Below are 20,106 nucleotides of genomic sequence, written 5' to 3'. Positions count from 1 at the left end.
CCGTCGCAATCCAGTCTGGGTGAGGCCTTGGCCGGCCCATGTTTTAACATCTGGATTGGATTAAACATTCCGGCTTCTGGCTGGCTAAAGTCCTGTTCCCTCCCCCCCCCCCGTTTCTGCCCCAACGTCGTCTGAGTGGGCAGACAGCAGTAAGTTTTTGCGGAGAGACACCGTGTTTTCTGGAGTGGATTGGGAAAATCTTGGGAAATCAAGGCCCTCCCTACTTCATTCGTACGCCAGATCCAGAAGGAAAAGGGGAAATACCATGGAGCTTTGGGTAACGTTGCAGCTTCTGCTCTTGGGGGTACTTCTGAGGACGGCTCAGGGACAGAGGGACGAGCTAAGCTCCGAAGAGGAAAGAAAAGCGTTGATGCTCAAGGTGAGAGAATCTTATTTTCCCTGGCACCCCTCCATCTTGTAACTTCAGCACAGTCCAATTGTCGGGGCAGTGCAGACAGATCTAGGGGGTGGTGGTGGTCTGGAACAACCTCTGGCAAAACCTGCCAGAATCCTTTGAAAAAAACTTTGGGGGTGAGGGGGTGCCCATGCTCTGCTCCCGTTGAGACCATAGCAGTAAAAGAACTCTAAACCCTGAAACAAACCTTCAACATCTCCTTCTTAAAGGACTCTCTTTTCTATGCGTCGGTGATCTCTAGGAAACGCATGTAGTTGCTTTATATAACAGAACAGCCTCGTTGGCCGGTGGTCATTCACCACTAAGTTTGGCAAACAACGAAAGAACCAGAAGTCCTGGTTTATATTTAAACTCTCTTCTCTGCCAGGAGAGCCTAGGCGTTCCAGATTCTGCGCGAGGACTCCCAAGATCCCCCTCTTGCTTTCGTTTGAAGAACCAAATGGTTGTAACTCTTAAAGCTGCTCTGTTGACCCAGTAGGGTTGCCAACCTCCAGGTTCTACCTGGAGATCTCCTGCTATTACAACTGATTTCCAGCCGATAGAGATCAGTTCACCTGGAGAAAATGGCCACTTTGGCAATTGGACTCTACGGCATTGGAGTCCCTCCCCTCCCCAAATCCCACCCTCCTTAGGCTCCACCCCCAAACCCTCCCACCGGTGCTAACTGGCAGATTTTTGAAAACTCTGATTGAACAGAGTCTGCCCATGTGGAAAGGCAAAGACAGAAACACTTACCTCTTTTTTATTCAGATGTGATTTATCTTCTTCTACAAGATCTTCTTTATTACTCCTTTGAGTTCACATGTTCTTGTATGTTCTCATGACTACTACTTTTTCTATCTGATGTCTGGTAATGATAAGGCTGTTACTCTACCAGTATTTTACTACTTAACAGCCACTTTGAAGATAAGCCAAAAGTTACAATCAAGTTACACCTAAGAGAGCCAGAGTGGTGTAGTGGTTAAGAGCCGTGGTTTGGAGCTGTGGACTCTGATCTGGAGAACCGGCTTTGATTCCCCACTCCTCCACATGAGCAGTGGGAGGCTAATCTGGTGAACCGGGTTGGTTTCCCCACTCCTCCATATGAAGCTGGCTGGGTGACCTTGGGCCAGTCACAGTTCTCTTAGAGCTCTCTCAGCCTCACCTACCTCACAGGGTGTCTGTTGTGGGGAGGGGAAGAGAAGGGGATTGTAAGCCGGTTTGAGTCTCCCTTAAGTGGTTGAGAAAGTCGGCATATAAAAACCAACTCTTCTTCTCTTCTAAATGCTCATTTGCATACAGGCACTCTTTGGGGGATGCCACTTGACTTAAGACCTCTGTTGTTAGCTGCCTTGAGACTCTGGGGGGAAAGGAGGGGTGTAGATCTTCGAAATAATTTTTTAAAAAATACTATATCTCATTATGAAGCCCCAAGAGAAGGTCTCCTGCCCCCTGTGTTATTCAAGTGTGCTGTCAGATGGAAGGACATGGAGTGCCGAACTTACCCCACGGGGTTATTGTGAGAATAAGGCAGAGGGGAAAGGAACAGTGTTGTAAACCTCTCTGGGGTTCCCAATGGGATATAAATAAACGAAAAATGAATGAAAATAAAAACTCACAAGCGCTAAACTTTGACTTGGCCAAGAACAGAAGGTGCTATGCCAAGTCACAAAATTGCGTTATTGCCTTAAAAGTGCTCGGTGTCTTTTTAGTCAAATAGGATTCAACCATCCAGGCTTTGGGGGTTACTGCATTATGTATTCCCAGCGATGTATTAAGACAGGGGTGGGGAACCTTTTTCCTGCCAAGGGCCATTTGCACATTTATGACATCATTCAGGGGCCATACCAGGTGTAGATCTCCCGGTGGGGGGGAAGAGGCTAGGGTTGCCAGGTCTCCAGCCACCACCTGGAGGTTGGCAACCCCAGGGGAGGCCACACAGAGAAGGCCTGCAGGGTGCCCCCACTCCCCCCTCCCAGGCAGAAGGGCAGCCAGCAGTGGGCCCGAGCAAACGAAGTGCCAGGGAGGCGCAGCCCACAGTCGATCGGCAAGGGAGGAAGGAAAACAGAGAAAGAGGAAAAGGGAGGGAGGGAGAGAAAGGGAGAAAGAAATGGATAGAGAGGGAGAAAAAAAGAAAGAAAAGGACAGAGGGAGACAAAGAAGAGGACGGAGGGAGACAAAGGAAAGGACGGAGGGAGACAAAGAAAGAGGCAGAAAAAGAGGGAGAAAGAGAGAGAGAAAGGAGAAAGAAAGACAGAAAAAGAGGAAGAAAAGAGAGAAAAGCCTTCCCCCACACACACACACACGCTGGCCCCGCGTGACCGGGCCCCAGCCTCCCCTGCCCCCCCACACATACATACACACACACACACACACACACACGGTGGCGCACAGAGCCCCACGCGACCGGGCCCCAGTCTCCATGCCCTCTCCTCCCCAGTCCACAAAAGGGCCCCCCTGAAGCCCAATCGGCTCCTGCATATGCTCTGCCACCGGGAGCCGCCAGCCTCTTTCCCCCTCCCTCTCGCTGCTCAACAGCCGACAGTCAGCGAGAGGAGGTCGAAAGGGCGCTGCAGCGCCGCTGTAAGCCATGACGCCAGGAACACCCTCTGGGAGGGCCGCCCTCGCCCCACCTCTGCACCAGGGCCCCGGAGCTCCCGAGGGCCACAAAAAATGTCCTCGGGGGCCGCATACGGCCCCCGGGCCTGAGGTTCCCCACCCCTGTATTAAGAGTTTAAAAATGTTATAAAAAATACTGTTCGCACTTTTCTATGTATTCCCAGCGATGTATTAAGAGTTTGAAAATGTTATAAAAAATACTGTTCGCGCTTTGTTTGGCCCCTTTAGCTGTGAAGACGTCTTCCAACCATTTTTTAGCTGTGGTATCCAAAAACCCTTTTAAAGCGATGGTTTTTATAACATTTTCAAACTCTTAATACATTGCTGGGAATACATAATGCGGTAACCCCCTTTGTTTCACACTATATTTGTGAGAATGCAGCATCGATGGCATCTGGACAACTGGCAATTGAGCAAGAGACAAAAGCTTGCTCAAATCAAAACATGCCTTTAAAAAGGAACGACCGCGAAATGTGTTTTTGACTTCCTAGCCTCAGTGGTTTCAGCCAGTCTCTGTCGTTCTTCCTTGGAGTCCCGAGGGCCTATTAAACATGAATTGCAGAGACACAAAAACAGATCTAAATTCCTTATCAAAAGCAGAAAGAGATGGCAGTGGCCAGAGTACAATCGCTAGAGCAAGGGTCTTGAACTCATCTGTTACGAGGCCCGGATATGGCAAAAATGCCACTTGGTCAAGCCATAAGGTTGCCAACCTCCAGATACTAGCTGGAAATCTCCTGCTATTACAAATGATTTCCAGCCAATAGAGATCAGTTCACCTGGAGAAAATGGCCACTTTGGCAATTGGACTCTATGGCATTGAAGTCCCTCCCTTCCCCAAACCTCCACCCCCAAAACCTCCTGCCAATAGTGAAGAGGGACCTGGCAGCCCTATCAGGCTGGGCCATGCCTCGCCAGCCCAGATAGGGAGCGGTGTGTGTGTGTGTCTGCCTTTGCTGGCTAGCAGGCAGGATAAGGGTGTTCAAGGAGCTGGATCCAGCCTAGGGTTGCCAACCTCCAGGTACTAGCTGGCCTTGCAGAGGACCCTCAGTCCAGACCTGGCCAGTAGCAGTGGCCCACCAGGAAAGTTCCCTGTAAGTTAAGTGGCCAGTCCACCCCTAGGCACTACGGCTGGGTTTGCCAGGTCCCTCTTTGCCACCAGCAGGAGGTTTTTGGGGTGGAGCCTGAGGAGGCTGGGGTTTGGGGAGGGGCTTCAGTGTAGAGTTGCCAGGTCCCTCTTGCCACTGGCAGGAGGTTTTTGGAGTGGAGCCTGAGGAGGGCGGGGTTTGGGGAGGGAAGGGACTTCAATGCCATAGAGCCCAATTGCCATTTTCTCCAGGTAACCTGATTTCTATCGGCTGGAGACCAGTTGTAATAGCAGGAGATCTCCAGCTAGTACATGGTGGTTGGCAACCCTACTTCAATGCCATAGAGTCCAATTGCCAAAGCGGCCATTTTATCCAGGGGAACTGATCTCTATTGGCTGGAGATCAGTTGTAACAGCAGGCGATCTCCAGCTAGTACCTGGAGGTTGGCAACCCTAACTGCGGGGAAAGATGTGTTGCCTTTCCTGCTGTGCTGTTTTCCAAATATAAGCCTCACCTCCCTCCCACCCCATCCCCAGAGCTGTTTTTGCCCCAATAGGAAAAGACATTAAAAAAAATGGATACAAAAAAACAGTTTGCACATAATGCTGTGAAAAGATCTGCTATCTCTTTTTTATACTGCCCAAGTTCCGTTCAAAAGATGAGCACCCCAAACCAGCCTGAGCATACGTGCTTTCAAATCCAATCGCCTTTCTGCCGCAAAGCCGCTGATGATACTGTTGTGCGTGCCAGCGGCTTCAAAGGTTCCTTCTTAGCTAAATGAATTTCCTGTCTGCCTAATGAGAGAGCCGCTGAAACCAACAGCCTACAAACACATTTCTCATGTCTATGAATCGGTCCCGTTTGGATCCCGCCGTGCCTCTGAAGGAGCTGAGGGTCATATATAAGACGGGCAGAAAAACTCGGTGAGCGCATTGTGCCATCTACTGATGACGGGAACTGGCCAAAGCCAGCTGCCTATCAACTGTATGGCCAGGGAGGAATGGGGAAGGCGTTCCCTTGGTGCCGGGCAGCTAGGGTTGCCAACCTCAAGGTAGTAAGCAATCAAAAATCAACACCTCTGCACCATTACCTAAGGTTAGAAAATTAATACAGAAACAGGCTGATAACAATATGTAATGACCAAAGTATACTGAATGTAACATTACGCTACCAAGCCAATTGCATATATACAACAAAGTATTTCCCAGTTCTGGGTGTATAACAATGTGCTAACAAGCCAATTGTATATGTACAACTTGTATCCCATTTGGGAACATGGAAACTGTAAATTTGTCTGTGCAACCTTGTTTCAATGAATATCCTGATGTTGGAATAGATACGCTAAAAAATACACATGGTTGCTATTTTGTCCCTAAAAGGGTGATGCTTAAAGGTCTATGAGAATTTTGAAGCTACAGAAGCTTATATTGAAATGAGTACGTTTTGAAATCAATATATAAATGGGACTGAGGAAGAATTGAAACGATTGTATCCCTTTCAACCCTTCTTCACTTGAAGACATCGACCTCGGATTGATTGTTACTGTACCAGGACTGAGAAATACTTTGTTGTACATATACAATTGGCTTGTTAGCACATTGTTATACACCCAGAACTGGGAAATACTTTGTTGTACATATGCAATTGGCTGGGTAGCACATTGTTACATTCAATATACTTTTGTCATTACATATTGTTATCAGCCTGTTTCTTTACTAATTTTCTAACTTCCAGGTAGTAGCTGGAGTCCTCCTGCTATTACAACTTATCTCCAGGCGACAGAGATGAGTTCCCCTGGAGAAAATGGCCCCTTTGGCAATTGGACTCTGTGGCACTGAAGTCCCTCCCCTCCCCCAACCATGCCCTCCTCAGGGTCCACCCCCCAAATCTCCACATATTTCCAACCCAGACCTGGCAACCCTATCCAGGCGTCTCTCTGGGCATTAAATGGGATATTGCCCTGGATGCCCTTATGACACTGGAAAGAGCTCTGGAACGATCTCCCATTCCCAATGGGAGCCAACATAGCCAAGCATCTCTGGTCAGCGGTGGGCCCTCATCCAGGCTGTGGCCTCGGCAGCTGTCCCACTGGGCCAATCCTTGACGCTGGCTCTGTTTTCCAGTCTCGTTGAGTTGGGCTCTCGGACACGGCGACATGCTGTAGCTCGCCTACAGATGTCCGCCAGTCTCCAACCCTTTCTGCGCTTCCCCTAGCATCTGCAAGAGGTCCTAGAGCTGTCGGAACATGAAGCGACCGAAGAGGAGTCCCTGCAGGAGGTGACCTTGACAGAGGCGGGGGGCTCAGACGGCAAGGAGATCCTCGAAGAAGAGCTGGAAGAGCTGGAGGAACAGCTTCCCCACCCCACCGTTTGGTCCCTGACGACAACGCCCCCAGCTCAGGAGGAGGAAGATGGCTTCAGCTACGTGTGTAAGTAATGCGGAAGGGCCAGGTTGGCTTTTTGTGAAAGGCGCACCCGTCGTTGCAAAAAGCGATGTTTTTTCCCGAGCATCCCAGCTAGGGTTGCCAACCTCCAGCTATTACAACTGATCTCTAGACAACAGAGATCAGTTAATTTGGAGAAGATGGCCACTTGGGCAATTGGACTCTATGGCTCTGAAGTCCCCCTCTCCCCAAGCTCCACCCCAAAACTTCCTGCTGGTGGTGAGGAGGGGGCAGGCAACCCTAATTGCAGCCCTGAATGTCATCAAAACTTTGCAGCACCACAGAAATCCAAAAACAAAGTCCTCTACTTAAGTACATAAGAAAAGCCAGGCTGGATCAGACCAAGGTCCATCAAGTCCAGCAGTCTGTTCACACAGCGGCCAAGCAGGTGCCTCTAGGAAACCCACAAACAAGATGACTGCAGCAGCACCATCCTGCCTGTGTTCCACAACACCTAATATAATAGGCATGCGCCTCTGATATTGTAGGGAATAGGTAGGCATTATGACTAGTATTCATTTTGACTAGCAGCTACAGATAGCCTTTCCTCCATGAACATGTCCACTCCCCTCTTAAAGCCTTCCAAGTTGGCAGCCATCACTACATACTTTTATGAGGCTGATTGTGTGCAAACCATAAAGGCTTGCTGAGTTTTTCCTGGTGTGCCCCAAGTCTGAATTCCTGCATCAGCCATGCATTGGTTTGAAGAGTGCTCCTGCGCCCTCCTTCCAAGAAGCTAAATGTTCAGTTTCCTCTAGCCTTGCCTCGCGTGTTATCCCACGCTCCGAAATGATAACGCTTTTGCTCTTCTTGGAATCCTTTCTTCCTCCTCCTTTGTCCTCAGGCGCCGAAGCCAATTACATCTAACTCAAATCAATTCCTAGCATAAATCCTGATTTCTTCGGTCTTGGCAGAGAAACAGTAATAACGCACCCATCAGTAACTTCAGCTTTATAACACTCTCTGCTTTGGGCTGCCACCGTTTCTAGCACTTTGCTGTGCTGCAAGAAATGCCCTTACTTCTCCAGAGTTCAGATTTTCACTCTGTTAATTCAGGTTTCAGGTACCAGAGTAAGAGTGGACTGTTGTTTCAAGCATCCCAGAGAACCCTGCAATAAAAATAACTGTATTGCACTGCTGGATCAGGACAAAGGCCCATCTAATTCAGCATCTTCTTTTCAGCCAGCCAGTTAAAAAGGTTTCTCCTGTATTTTGTTCCCAATATCTGGTGCTCAGATATATACTGCTTTTACACCAGGACGTTCAGCTTGTATACAAGGATGTTCGGCGTGGTATTGTGGTTCAGAGCGGTGGACTCTGATCTGGAGAACCGGGTTTGATATTCCCCATTCCTCCACATGAGCGGCGGAGGCTAATCTGGTGGAATTGATTTTTGTTTCCCCACTCCGCCACACGAAGCCAGCTGGGTGACCTTGGGCTAGTCACAGCTCTCTCAGCCTCACCTACCTCACAGGGTGTCTGTTGTGGGGAGGGGAAGGGAAGGTGATTGTAAGCTGGTTTGATTCTTCCTTAAGTGGTAGAGAAAGTTGGCATATAAAAACAAACTCTTCTCCTTCTCCTCCTCCTCCTCCTTCTTCACAAGGATGTTCAGCGTAGTGTGGTGGTTAAGAGGCGGTGGACTCTGATCTGGAGAACCGGGTTTGATTCCCCACTCCTCCACATGAGTGGCAGAGGCTAATATGGTGAACTGGATTTGTTTCCCAACTCCTACACATGAAGCCATCTGGGTGACCTTGGGCAAGTTACAGCCCCACCTACCTCACAGGGTGTCTGTTGTAAGCAGGGGAAGTTAAGGTGACTTCTTCTTCTTTCATAGCTACTGGCTTCTACAAGCTTAGGAATTTGTCTACCGGGACAATAAGGCTGCCAGATGCCCCTTATTCTGGTCTCTTTTTCTTTGGGCAAAACTCTAGTGCTATCAAGAATATCAGCAAACAACAGATTGTGAAATAGGTTCCGATGAATTCTTGCTTTGAAATAAGCAGAGAGATCTAATATCTGGGCAGCCACAGACAAATGGTGTAATCTTAAGCAGTGTTATAACCTTCTAAGTCTTTTGAAGTCAATGGGCTAGGAAGGATGGAGCTCTTTTTAGGATCACATTTCAAGTGCAATACATACTTCATTTCAGGGTCATGGGGCTATAAGATCCTGGGTTGATGCCTGGCATCTCCAATTAATAAGAGAGCTCACCTGCCTGAAACCATTATAGAGTAGTAGTAGTAGTAGAAGAATTGGTTTTTATATGCTGACTTTCTCTACCACTTAAGGGAGACTCAAACCGGCTTACAATCACCTTCCCTTCCCCTCCCCTCAACAGACACCCTGTGAGGTAGGTGGGGCTGAGACATCTCAAAGAGAGCTGTAACTTACCCAAGGTCACCCAGCTGGCTTCGTGTGTAGGAGTGGGGAAACAAATCCAGTTCACCAGATTAGCCTCCATCGCTCATGTGGAGGAGTGGGGAATCAAACCTGATTCTCTAGATCAGAGTCTACCGCTCTTAACCACTACACTACACTGAACACCCTTGTATAGAAGAAGAAGTAGTAGTAGAAGATAATCACCAGATTAGCTTATGCCACTCATGTGGAGGAGTGGGGAATCAAACCCGGTTCTCCAGAACAGAGTCCACCTCTCCAAACCATCGCTCTTAACCACTACACCATGTTGGCTCACTCCCTGTGACACTCCATGGTTGCCATGTTGTGTGAAGAGGGGCAAAGCAGGCATGTACAGCCTCGGTACATGAGACCATAAATCCTAAAAAATCCCAGTGGTCAGTTTGTATATACTGTAGCTGAATGTGCATGGTAAATCTGTGTGACACCTTTGTTCATGCAACATGGTGACTGCATGTGGTGGAAGGATCTACACGTGGTTGGTAGACTCCTGGTACACTTGACTGTAATGTCTGAAAGGGGTTACTGAGAATCTCCATGTTTTTACCACAAAGGAACAACGCAAATCCATTGTATTGGGAAGATGGACAGTTTGCCAAAAGATTCCCACAGTCTCACAGACCGCAATGGATTCCTCCTATTCAAGACACTGTCGACTGAAATTGTCTATAGCCGTGGGGTTGGCACAAATGTGTGTTACACACAGTTCCGCCTTTATTCTATAAAAGGGGATCAGATCTGATCAGACTGTTCATTTACGGCCCTTAGCCAGATAAAATTACAGACCACAATTTACAGTCAATTCACTTAAAATATCAACCAGATTACCCCTACCATTTGGGCTAAGAGAATACTCTATGATGACGTATTGTCATTGCTGACGTACAAAATTTTGAGACCTGAGAGGTAATAAAGGAGTTATCACCTTGTAGGAGCTTTTCGATCTTTTCTCTTTCTCTGTCGGGTCCCATTCTCGGTATATGGGGCTCAATAAACTTAGAGCGAGGTATTATATAAAAATTACAGTATAGAGGGACATGCTCAATAGTTTCTAGATCCCCGGATTTACAGGGGCAGAATCTCTCCGCCCTAGGTATCTTCTTAAATTTTCCCTCTAGCATGGCAGAGGGAAGGGCTGCGCACCTAACCAGGTTAAAGGCCCTTCTATATCTGTTTATCTCTAAATAACGGAGGTAGGCTGCTGGTGCGAAGATACATTTAGATTGGGGGGGAGCCATAAATTGAGGCACTCTTGCTAAATCTGCTTGTGGCTCAGTGTCTTTAACTCTTTGGCCTATAAAAGGGGTTATAACCCATAACCAGCTAAGTAAGGCTTAGAAATCTGATGGAGGCTTCCAGAAATCTCTCATCCCTGATATTGCCATAAAGATTCCCCCACCCTTCAGCATAAAGCAGACATCAGGGAGAAATGAGGGGGGATGCTCTTTAAATTGCTGGTGAACGGTGCCTGTGTCCATTCTATCACTTTAGGGTTCTTCCTCCTCAATCCCACCTCATTCTCTTGCATGTGTTAGTGGGAATATTAAGAAGATATTAAGTGGGGAAGTGGGGATATTAGCGGGGATATTAAGAAGGGAAGAAAGCATAATTACAAACAGGAGTGGGGGGAAAAGGGTGAGAGAAACAAAGCAGAGAGCTCTGTGGATACTAGACTTCCCATTTGCCTCTTCATTACCGGCAACCCCCAGTACCTCACCGTTGATAAATTGAGGAGAGGGAGAAAAAATGGCCAGAAAATGGCCTTCATAGTGACACTCTGGGTATTTCCCCATGTCTCTATGGCCTTTATCATAGAGAGTAAGGAAAATTCCTAAAGCATCAACCAGAAGTAACATAGCACACTACCCAGGAACTGTTCTCAAAATATCATAGCATTTCCTGAGGTAGTGCTGGCAACACTAGTGTGTGTGTGTGTAAAGTGCTGTCAAGTCGCAGCCGACTTATGGCGACCCCTTTTTGGGGTTTTCATGGCAAGAGACTAACAGAGGTGGTTTGCCAGTGCCTTCCTCTGCATAGCAACCCTGGTATTCCTTGGTGGTTTCCCATCCAAATACTAACCAGGGCTGACCCTGCTTAGCTTCTGAGATCCATCGAGATCAGGCTAGCCTGGGCCATCCAGGTCAGGGCAGCAACACTAGTAGATACTGTTAATCTGGCTTAATGAGTTGTATGTTGAAAGTATGGAAGACAAACCTTGCATATAAAATTATAAAATTATGCATGGTCTATAAAATTGTGCATGTTATGGAGAGAGTAGACAGGGAGAAACTTTCCTCCCTCTCTCATAATACCAGAGTGTGGAGTCATCTGCTGAAGCTGGAGGGCGAGTGATTCAGAATAGATAAAAGGAAGTATTTCTTCACACAATACATAGTTCAGTTGTGGAACTCCCTGCCCCAGGATGTGGTGATGGCTGCCAACTTGGAAGGCTTGAAGAGGGGAGTGGACATGTTCATGGAGAAGAGGGCTATCCATGGCTACTAGTCAAAATGAATACTAGTCATGATGCATACCTATTCTCTCAGGATCAATGCCATAGAGTCCAGTTGCCAAAGCAGCCGTTTTCTCCAGGTAAACTGACCTCTATTGGCTGGAGATCAGTTGTAATAGCAGGAGATCTCCAGTCACCACCTGGAGGCTGGCAACTCTACTAAAGAAGTGGCTGTGGATGTATATATAAAGGGGACGTGTATAACAAAAGTAGGTAAAGGCATTTACTCCAGACTTGGTTTTTTTTTGGGGGGGGGGGGAGGTGTTTGTGTTTAAACCATGCCCCGTGCTCAAGAGAGCTGAAATTAACCTGAAATAAAATAGTGCAAATCTTATGACTGTTACTCTTCCCATTTTTGGCTCTTCGCATCTGGGAGGGAAAATGTACCACTGTGGGAAAAGAGCTGCAGCTCTCTCTCACACACAAACCCCCCTTTTCCTACCCACAACGCTGGCTGCAATTGACTGTCCTTTTCATCCCGTTTCCCCACAGTTATTCCACACTCGTTCTAGGCCAGAACTCGACGAGCAGCCATGGCCACCCCAGATTTTACCACAAGTATCGGATACATAGTTCTGGTGTCTTATAATAACCCATGTCCTCCTTTCAACTGGAGGCCACCTTCTCTCATCCGGCTCTCACTGATAGAAATGGACACCCACAGAGGCACCAAGTCACACAGACACATTCCCCATGTCACCACTAACCCAACCCCTGAATCCATCAGTAGCAGCCTATTGATTCTGTTCTTTATCCTTACTAGGGTACCAGTATTTATAAGATGGCTTTGTATTGGCATCATTCTTGAGGAAGACACCACATTCTTAGCTGCAGAGAACTTGAAAGGAACTGGCCATAGACAGTAAGGCAGCCTTGGTCTCTGCTAGGGACCAAGTGGCCAACCTCCAGGTACTAGCTTGAGATCTCCTGCTATTACAACTGATCTCCAGCCGATGGAGATCAGTTCCCCTGGAGAAAGGGGCCGCTTTGCCAATTGGACTAGAGGGCATTGAAGTCCCTCCCCAAACCCCGCCCTCCTCAGGCTCCTACCCAAAAACCTCCCACCGGTGACGAAGAGGGACCTGGCAACCCTAGTCTCTGCTGAGAAATGCTGTCAGATGATCTAAACCTGGAGGAAGCCAGATTTTGTGTTTCTGGGAACTATTTTTTACTAAGAAACTTGGGGACTACCAGTCACAAAATAGCAGCTTGGTGGGTGGACCAGTCACATAATGGCATCTTGTACAAAGTTCATCATTAGTAGAAAAGAGCAAGAGTCCAGTAGCACCTTAAAGACTAACAAAAATATTTTCTGGCAGGGTATGAGCTTTCGTGAGCCACAGCTCACTTCTTCAGATACAGCTAGAATGTAGCTGTACCCTGTAGAAAGCTCATACCCTGCCAGAAAATATTTTTGTTAGTCTTTAAGGTGCTACTGGACTCTTGCTCTTTTCTACTACTGCAGACAGACTAACACGGCTACCCACTGTAAATTAAATGTTTCAGACCAAGTCTGCAGATTGTGCTCAGGTGGAGAAACCTTTCCACTTCTTTTTTCCCAAAACAAATAGCTATGACCTCCCCAAATTGTAACTGGCCCTGCTGGGGGGAAATGCAAGCAGAAATTTGCACATGGTCTACCCACAGTCTACAATGTACAAGAACCCCAAAGACATGATTTTGGAGGTTCATTTGGGCGTGAGCTGATTTGGATTTTAGGAAATGGGATCCAAGTTGCTGGGAGTCCCCTAGAGCAGTGTGAACGTCTTCCACGATGCTTGCAGCTCTAGTAGGGTTGTCAACCTTAAGGTGGTGGCTGGAGATCTCCCGCCATTACAACTGATCTCCAGCCAATAGAGATCAGCTCCCCTGGAGACAATGGCTGCTTTGGCAACTGAAGTCCCTCCCCTCTCCAAACCCCACCCTCCTCAGACCCCGCCCCCAAAATATTCCGGTATTTCCCAACCCAGAGCTGGCAACCCTAGGCTCCACAGATATCTCGCTAGTCTTTGTCCCTAACTAAGAGAGCTCCAATCTCTCTTCCTCTGTACCTTATTAAGAGTCATCACTGCTTTTTCTCTTTCTCTGCCCGATAAACAGTCACCCGTCTGAACAACCTGGACGCAGCCGTGCATCGCCTCAATGTGCAGTTCTATCACATGGATGTGAAGGTATCCCAATTCTCCCAAGGCCTTGCTGAATTGAAGGGAGGCCTGGCTGAAGCCCGCGAATCCCTTGCTTCCCTGAACGACATTGCTATCCGCAACCAGAAAGAGCTTGGAAAAATCGACGGTGAGGACAAGGAGAACGGAGCTAGCACCATTTATTTATTTTTCTTTATTTTTCGATTTCTATCCCGCACTCAGTCCCCAGCTAGGCCGGCTTCAAGTCAGCTAACAACAAAATATTTGGTACAATAAATACAATAAAATAAGTATAAAAGATAAAAAAGCAATTATATAGCCCCATAAAGTCATTATATTAGGAGTAAAAACAAATAGGGATCCTTATTGAAACATATAGGGCCACTATAAAGGTAAAGGTCCCCTGTGCAAGCACCGGGTCATTCCTGACCCATGGAGTGACGTCACATCCCGACGTTTCCAAGGCAGACTTTGTTTGCGGGGTGGTTTGCCAGTGCCTTCCCCAGTCATCTTCCCTTTACCCCCAGCAAGCTGGGTACTCATTTCACCGACCTCAGAAGGATGGAAGGCCTGGAAATAGGTACTAGCTGGAGATCTCCTGCTATTACAACTGATCTCCAGCCGACAGAGATCAGTTCACCTGGAGAAAATGGCCACTTTGGCCATTGGAAGCTATGGCACTGAAATCCCTCCCCAAACCCCGCCCTTCTCAGACTCTACCCCCCAAATCTCCCGCGGGTGGCAAAGAGGGACCTGGCAACCCTAATCTAGCTCCACAGGCCACTAGCTGCCTACTCCTGTTATAGGGAGAGCTTGTTTTTCAGGAGGGCACTTTTATAAAGGGGAGAGGGTGGCAATAAAAAGGGCAATTTTGGGTAAAAAGGATTGTAATTTTAATGTCTGAAAAAGAAAATTAAGACAGTTCCCTCCTTTTATATTGTTTATTGGATGCATTACACTGTTTTTATTTTATTGTTCTCTAACTTTGCAATTCAGTTTTATTGGAAACTTCAATGCATGCAACATCTTACTGGCCTTGCTTTCTAATTCCGTAATCCACTTCAGGTCTCAGTGAGAAAAACAGACTATAAAACGAAGTAAATTCTGCCTGTGATGGGGCCATTTTGAGAGAGCTCAAATTTCATATGCTGCTCAGAGCTGAAGGGACAAAAACAACCTCGCTTCTTCCCGACTGACTCTCTCTGCATTGCCTCACGCAAGGAGATTAGGCCTGCCTCAAGCAAAATGCAGGCCTTTGCGGGTGGGTGGGTTCTTCCTGAGGAAGTGAGGAGACCAGAAAAGTCAACCATGTTTAAAACTGAACACAATAGACTTTACCTAGAGTATTGTGTTCAGTTTTGGGCACCACAATTTAAGAAGGTTGCAGACAAGCTGGAACGTGTCCAGAGGAGGGCAACAAAGATGGTGAGGGGTCTGGAGACCAAGTCTTATGAGGAAAGGTTGAAGGAGCTGGGGATGTTTAGCCTGAAGAGGAGAAGACTGAGCGAGGATATGATAACCATCTTCAAGTACTTGAAGGATTGTCATATAGAGGATGGTGCCGAGTTGTTTTCTGTTGCCCCAGAAGGTCGGACCAGAACCAATAGGTTGAAATTAGATCAAAAGAGTTTCCGTCTAGAGATTAGGTAGCATTTTCTAACAGTTAGAGCTGTTCCTCGGTGGAGCAGGCTTCCTTGGGTAAGCTCTCCTTCCCTGGAGGTTTTTACGGCTAGATAGCCATCTGTCAGCAATGCTGATTCTATGACCATAGGCAGATCATGAGATAGAGAGCATCTTGGCCATCTTCTGGGCATGGAGTAGGGGTCACTGGGGAGTGGGGGGGGAGGTAGTTGTGAATTTCCTGCATTGTGCAGGAGTTAGACTAGATGATGCTGGCGGTCCCTTCCAATTCTATGATTCTATGAAATGCTTCAAGACAGATTATCTAAGAAGGCCATGGAGGGAGGTTAATTTCCCCCCCTTTCAAATGGCAGCTTTGATCATTTTTACAGATTCTAGTTCATGCACACAGTATGTTCTATAGCTATAACAGTTTTAAGTATTACTGGTGGGCTGTGCTCAGATGTGTCCAATTCTGGTTTTGTGAGCAGCTTGTAAGATCTGAGCAAGGCTGTTAATGATAGGACATTTTGGAGGACATTGATTCATAGGGTCGCCGTGAGTCGGAAGCGACTTGACGGCACTTAACACACACATTGGGAAGAAAGGCAGGATATATAAAATCTAAAGGGAGGTTATGGGGGGCAGTGGAGAATGGATTGATTGAAGGCATCACCTGAAGCAGGGAAGCTGAAGAAAAGAATGTAAAGGCCATTTATTCTCTGTGCACCATCCTAGGTTGCTTGAGGGGCCGGCGCACCCAAACCAAATGCTTCTTGATCTTCAAGCACTTCGAGACCTACGACGGGGCCCAAAAACTGTGCACAGCCCGGGGAGGAACCTTGGCCATGCCAGCCGATGCCACCGAGTTGGCCTTCCTGGGCCGATACCTACACGACAGCTTCCAGCCATACAACTGGCCAGCCTGGGTGGGCATCCACGACCGGCGTGCGGAAGGCCTCTGGCTCTTTGAGAATGGGCAGCGGGTCTCCGTCTTTGACTGGTACCGCGACCACTTGGTGACGCAACCCAACGGTGGCGCTCGCGAGAACTGCGTCAACCTCAGCTCCGACGACGGGAAGTGGTGGGACAATGACTGCGAACGGCGCATGTATTACATTTGCGAGTATCGCCTCTAATGGGCATTTCCAAGCTTAGCCCCACTGGCCTTCAAATTTGAGTAGGCCGGGTTTGGCGGGAGGACCTACAACCCCGAGAAAGCACATCGCTCCCCCTCCATCCCATAATCCCGCCTCAACACACAAAATAGCGAATGGCCCCTGTATAGGGTTGCCAGGTCTCTCTTTGCAACCGGCGGGAGGTTTTTGGGGTGGAGCCTGAGGAGGGCGGGATTTGGGGAAGGGAGGGACTTCAATGGCATAGAGTCCAATGGCCAAATCGGCCATTTTCTCCAGGTGAACTGATCTCTATCAGCTGGAGATCAGTTGTTATAGTAGGAGATCTCCCGCTACTACCTGGAAGTTGGCAACTCTACCCCTGTAGTATTTCCATAGGAAAAGCATCCTTATTTAGTAGACCCCGTAAGAACAAATAGTATTATCTGGCCTCTCTCAAAAAGAAGTAAATAGCAATTTGGTTCCTAAGGATCCACTTGGAACTGGGTTCTTTGCAGAGGCCCAACAGCAGAATGTAGTCCACAGCTGCAGAAACTCGCTTGCTCAAAGCATGGTGACTGGGGACGCTAGCTTATACCGGATCCCTCCAGGCAGCCCAGTTCAATTGAAAATATTCACTGAGCAAAGGGGAAACATAGCTATCAGACCACAGAAAGTAGGCTGGATTACCTAGTATGCAAGAGACTAAAGGTCACATGCCCTTTTCTAATGTTAAAAAGCAGTTGTGAAGATCTCCAGATTTTGAGTGGCGCTCCAGCACTAGGAAGGTGTAAAAAAAAAAAAAATTCACCTCTCTTTTGTCCCATAGTGTTGTCAGCCTCCAGGGACTCATGCTAAACACGTTGAAGAATGTACAGAAAAGTAGCACTAATGACTAAATGGAAACTGTTCAAACAATGCTTATAGCAATAAATACATAACCAAACCATCATAGTGTATATTGGTTTTATCACAACGTGCAATGTGTGCTCTTAGAGAATCACGCTGTTACTGAAGGTCACTACAAATAACACACAAGTATACAAAACATTACACCAACAACAACATAGCAAACAAATTTGCAAAAAAAAAAAAATCCCAAAGCGTACAGACGGTAACCCAATAAGGTCCAGGGCTATACAAGCATCCTCAGTTGGAAGTAGAAGCACTTAGGAAAAATCGTAGTGAGACCAACTAACGAAGGGTTTCTGGTAAAAGTCCCTTTTCACCAAGGTTTCTTCAGTCCTGGTTGCGGTCTTCCACCCCAAACCATAAACTAGTGCGGAATGCACGCCAATGAAATAGAGAATCCAGTGTCAGCCACTCTGAATGGATGGCATAGTAGCCTGTCTCCCTTCTCTTTGTTAGTTGGTCACACTACGATTTTTTTCTACGTGCCTCTACTTCCAATTGAGGATGCTTGTATAGCGCTGGAACCTGTTGGGTTACCGTCTGTACGCTTTGGGACTTTGTCAATGTCAATTGCAGTTTGTAAAGTTGTTCGCTATGTTGTTGTTGGTGTAATTTTTGTATAAAAAGTAAAGGTAAAGGTCCCCTGTGTAAGCACCGGGTCATTCCTGACCCAAGGGGTGAGGTCACATTACGAAGTTTACTGGTCACATCCCAACGTTTACTAGGCAGACAAGGCAGACTTTTGTTTTTACGGGGCGGTTTGCCAGTGTCTTCCCCAGTCATCTTCCCTTTACCCCCAGCAAGCTGGGTACTCATTTTACCGACCTCAGAAGGATGGAAGGCTGAGTCAACCTTGAGCCGGCTACCTGGAACCAACTTCTGTTGGGCTCGAACTCAGGTCGTGAGCAGAGCTTGGACTGCAGTACTGCAACTTACCACTCTGCGCCACGGGGCTCATAAAGTGCCGTCAAGTCATAGCCAACTTATGGCACCCCGCAGGGTTTTCAAGGCAAGAGACTAACAGAGGTGGTTTGCCATTGCCTTCCTCTGCATAGCAACCCTGGTATTCCTTGGTGGTCTCCCATCCAAATACTAACCAGGGCCGACCCTGCTTAGCTTCCGATATCTGACAGGATCAGGCTGGCCTGGGCCATCCAGGTCAGGGCAATTTTTGTATACTTGTGTGTTATTTGTAGTGACCCTGCGTAACAGCAAGTGTGATTCTCTAAGAGCACTTATATTGCACGTTGTGATAAAGCCAATATACACAATCGTGGTGTGGTTATATATTTATTGTTATAAGCATTGCTTGAACAGTTTCCATTTAGTCATTAGTGCTACTTTTCTGTACAACCTCCAGGGACTAGCTGGAGATCTCCTGCTATTACAACTGATCTCCAGCCGACAGAGAGCCATTCACCTGGAGAAAATGGCCACTTTGGCAATTGGACTCTATGGCATTAAGTCCCTTCCTCCCCAAACCCCACCCTCCTCAGGGTCCGCCTCCCAAAAACCTCCTGCTGGTGGTGAAGATGGACCTGGCAATCCTACCCATAGAAATCGCGGCATGGAACTGTCCGTAAGTCACAGCAGGAGGGAAAAGACAAGGATAACACAGCCGGTCCGTAATTGGGAAGGGGGGGCAAGGAGGGCAGCCGCTGCCCCCTGGCATGCAGAGAGGACAGCAGAAGTGTCTCTCCTGCAGGCGCCTCTGTGCTGGGTAGGAGAGGCAGTTCCGCCGCCCTCTCCGCATGCCACAGGGGCGGCGGCCGCTCTCCTCACCCACCCGTCCGTTAGGGCCCTGACACAGAGGAAAGGGAAACCTGTAATTAAAACGCTTAGGGCTGTTTAGCTTGGAAAGAAGGCGGCTGAGGGGAGACATGATAGAAGTCTATAAAATTATGCATTGTTTGGAGAGAGTGGGCATGGAGAAGTTTTTCTCTCTCTCCCATAATACTAGAAGGTGGGGTCACACAATGCATAAATTGTGGAACTCCCTGCCCCAAAATGTGGTGATGGCTGCCAACTTGGAAGGCTTTAAGAGGGGAGTGGACATGTTCATGGAGGAAAGGGGTATTCATGGCTACTAGTTAAAATGGATACTAGTCATGATGCATACCTATTCTCTCCAGGATCAGAGCAGCATGCCTGTTATTTTGGGTGCGGTGGAACACAGGCAGGACAATGCTGCTGCAGTCATCTTGCTTGTGGGCTTCCTAGAGGCACTTGGTTGGCCACTGTGTGAACAGACTGCTGGACTTGATGGTCCTTGGTCTGATCCAGCAGGGCCTTTCCTATGTTCCTATGGAGGATGGAGCTACCCATGGCTACTAGTCAAAATGGATACTAGTCATGATGCATACCTATTCTCTCCGGGATCAGAAGAGCATGCCTATTACATTAGGAGCCATGGTACACAGGCAGGATAATGCTGCTGCAGTCGTCTTGCTTGTGGGCCTCCTAGAGGCACCTGGTTGGCCACTGTGTGAACAGACTGCTGGACTTGATGGGCCTTGGTCTGATCCAGCAGGGCTTTTCTTACTTTCTTAATTACAGCCCCTTTCAGTGCCGAGTCCCCTCATAAACTGCACTCACCTAAACTGCACAGTGGAGGAAAAATATCAGGCATCTGCAACCTTAAGAAAAAGGACTTTTCCAAATAAGCACGACAGGCAGCACACCTTAGCCCCACATACAGAAAAATGCAGGCAGGTCAAAAACTCCCTTTGCCTGTGGGCTTTCAGATTCTCTTTCCAAACTCCCCCCATCTTGGCAAGGCCATGGCTATTGTCTGTTTTGCTGCATCGCCTTGCGGCTCCTGTGATGTTGCAGCATTGC

General features: G+C 47.7%; 1 protein-coding gene across 1 annotated transcript; it reads left to right on the top strand.

Moving 5' to 3' along the window:
• The first annotated feature begins 250 nt into the window (after positions 1–250).
• On the top strand, positions 251–16,380 carry CLEC11A (C-type lectin domain containing 11A). Its single transcript, XM_056863893.1, has 4 exons — positions 251–379; positions 6,316–6,529; positions 13,578–13,769; positions 15,980–16,380. The coding sequence occupies exons 1-4, from the start codon at positions 266–268 to the stop codon at positions 16,378–16,380; spliced, it is 921 nt and encodes a 306-aa protein (XP_056719871.1). The 5' UTR covers positions 251–265.
• Positions 16,381–20,106: the final 3,726 nt, after the last annotated feature.

Source organism: Euleptes europaea, chromosome 18 (genome assembly GCF_029931775.1).
Source record: "Euleptes europaea isolate rEulEur1 chromosome 18, rEulEur1.hap1, whole genome shotgun sequence".
In the NCBI taxonomy this organism is placed as follows: domain Eukaryota; kingdom Metazoa; phylum Chordata; class Lepidosauria; order Squamata; family Sphaerodactylidae; genus Euleptes; species Euleptes europaea.
Note: the sequence above shows the minus strand (reverse complement) of the source record. Positions and strands in the feature narration are given on the sequence as shown.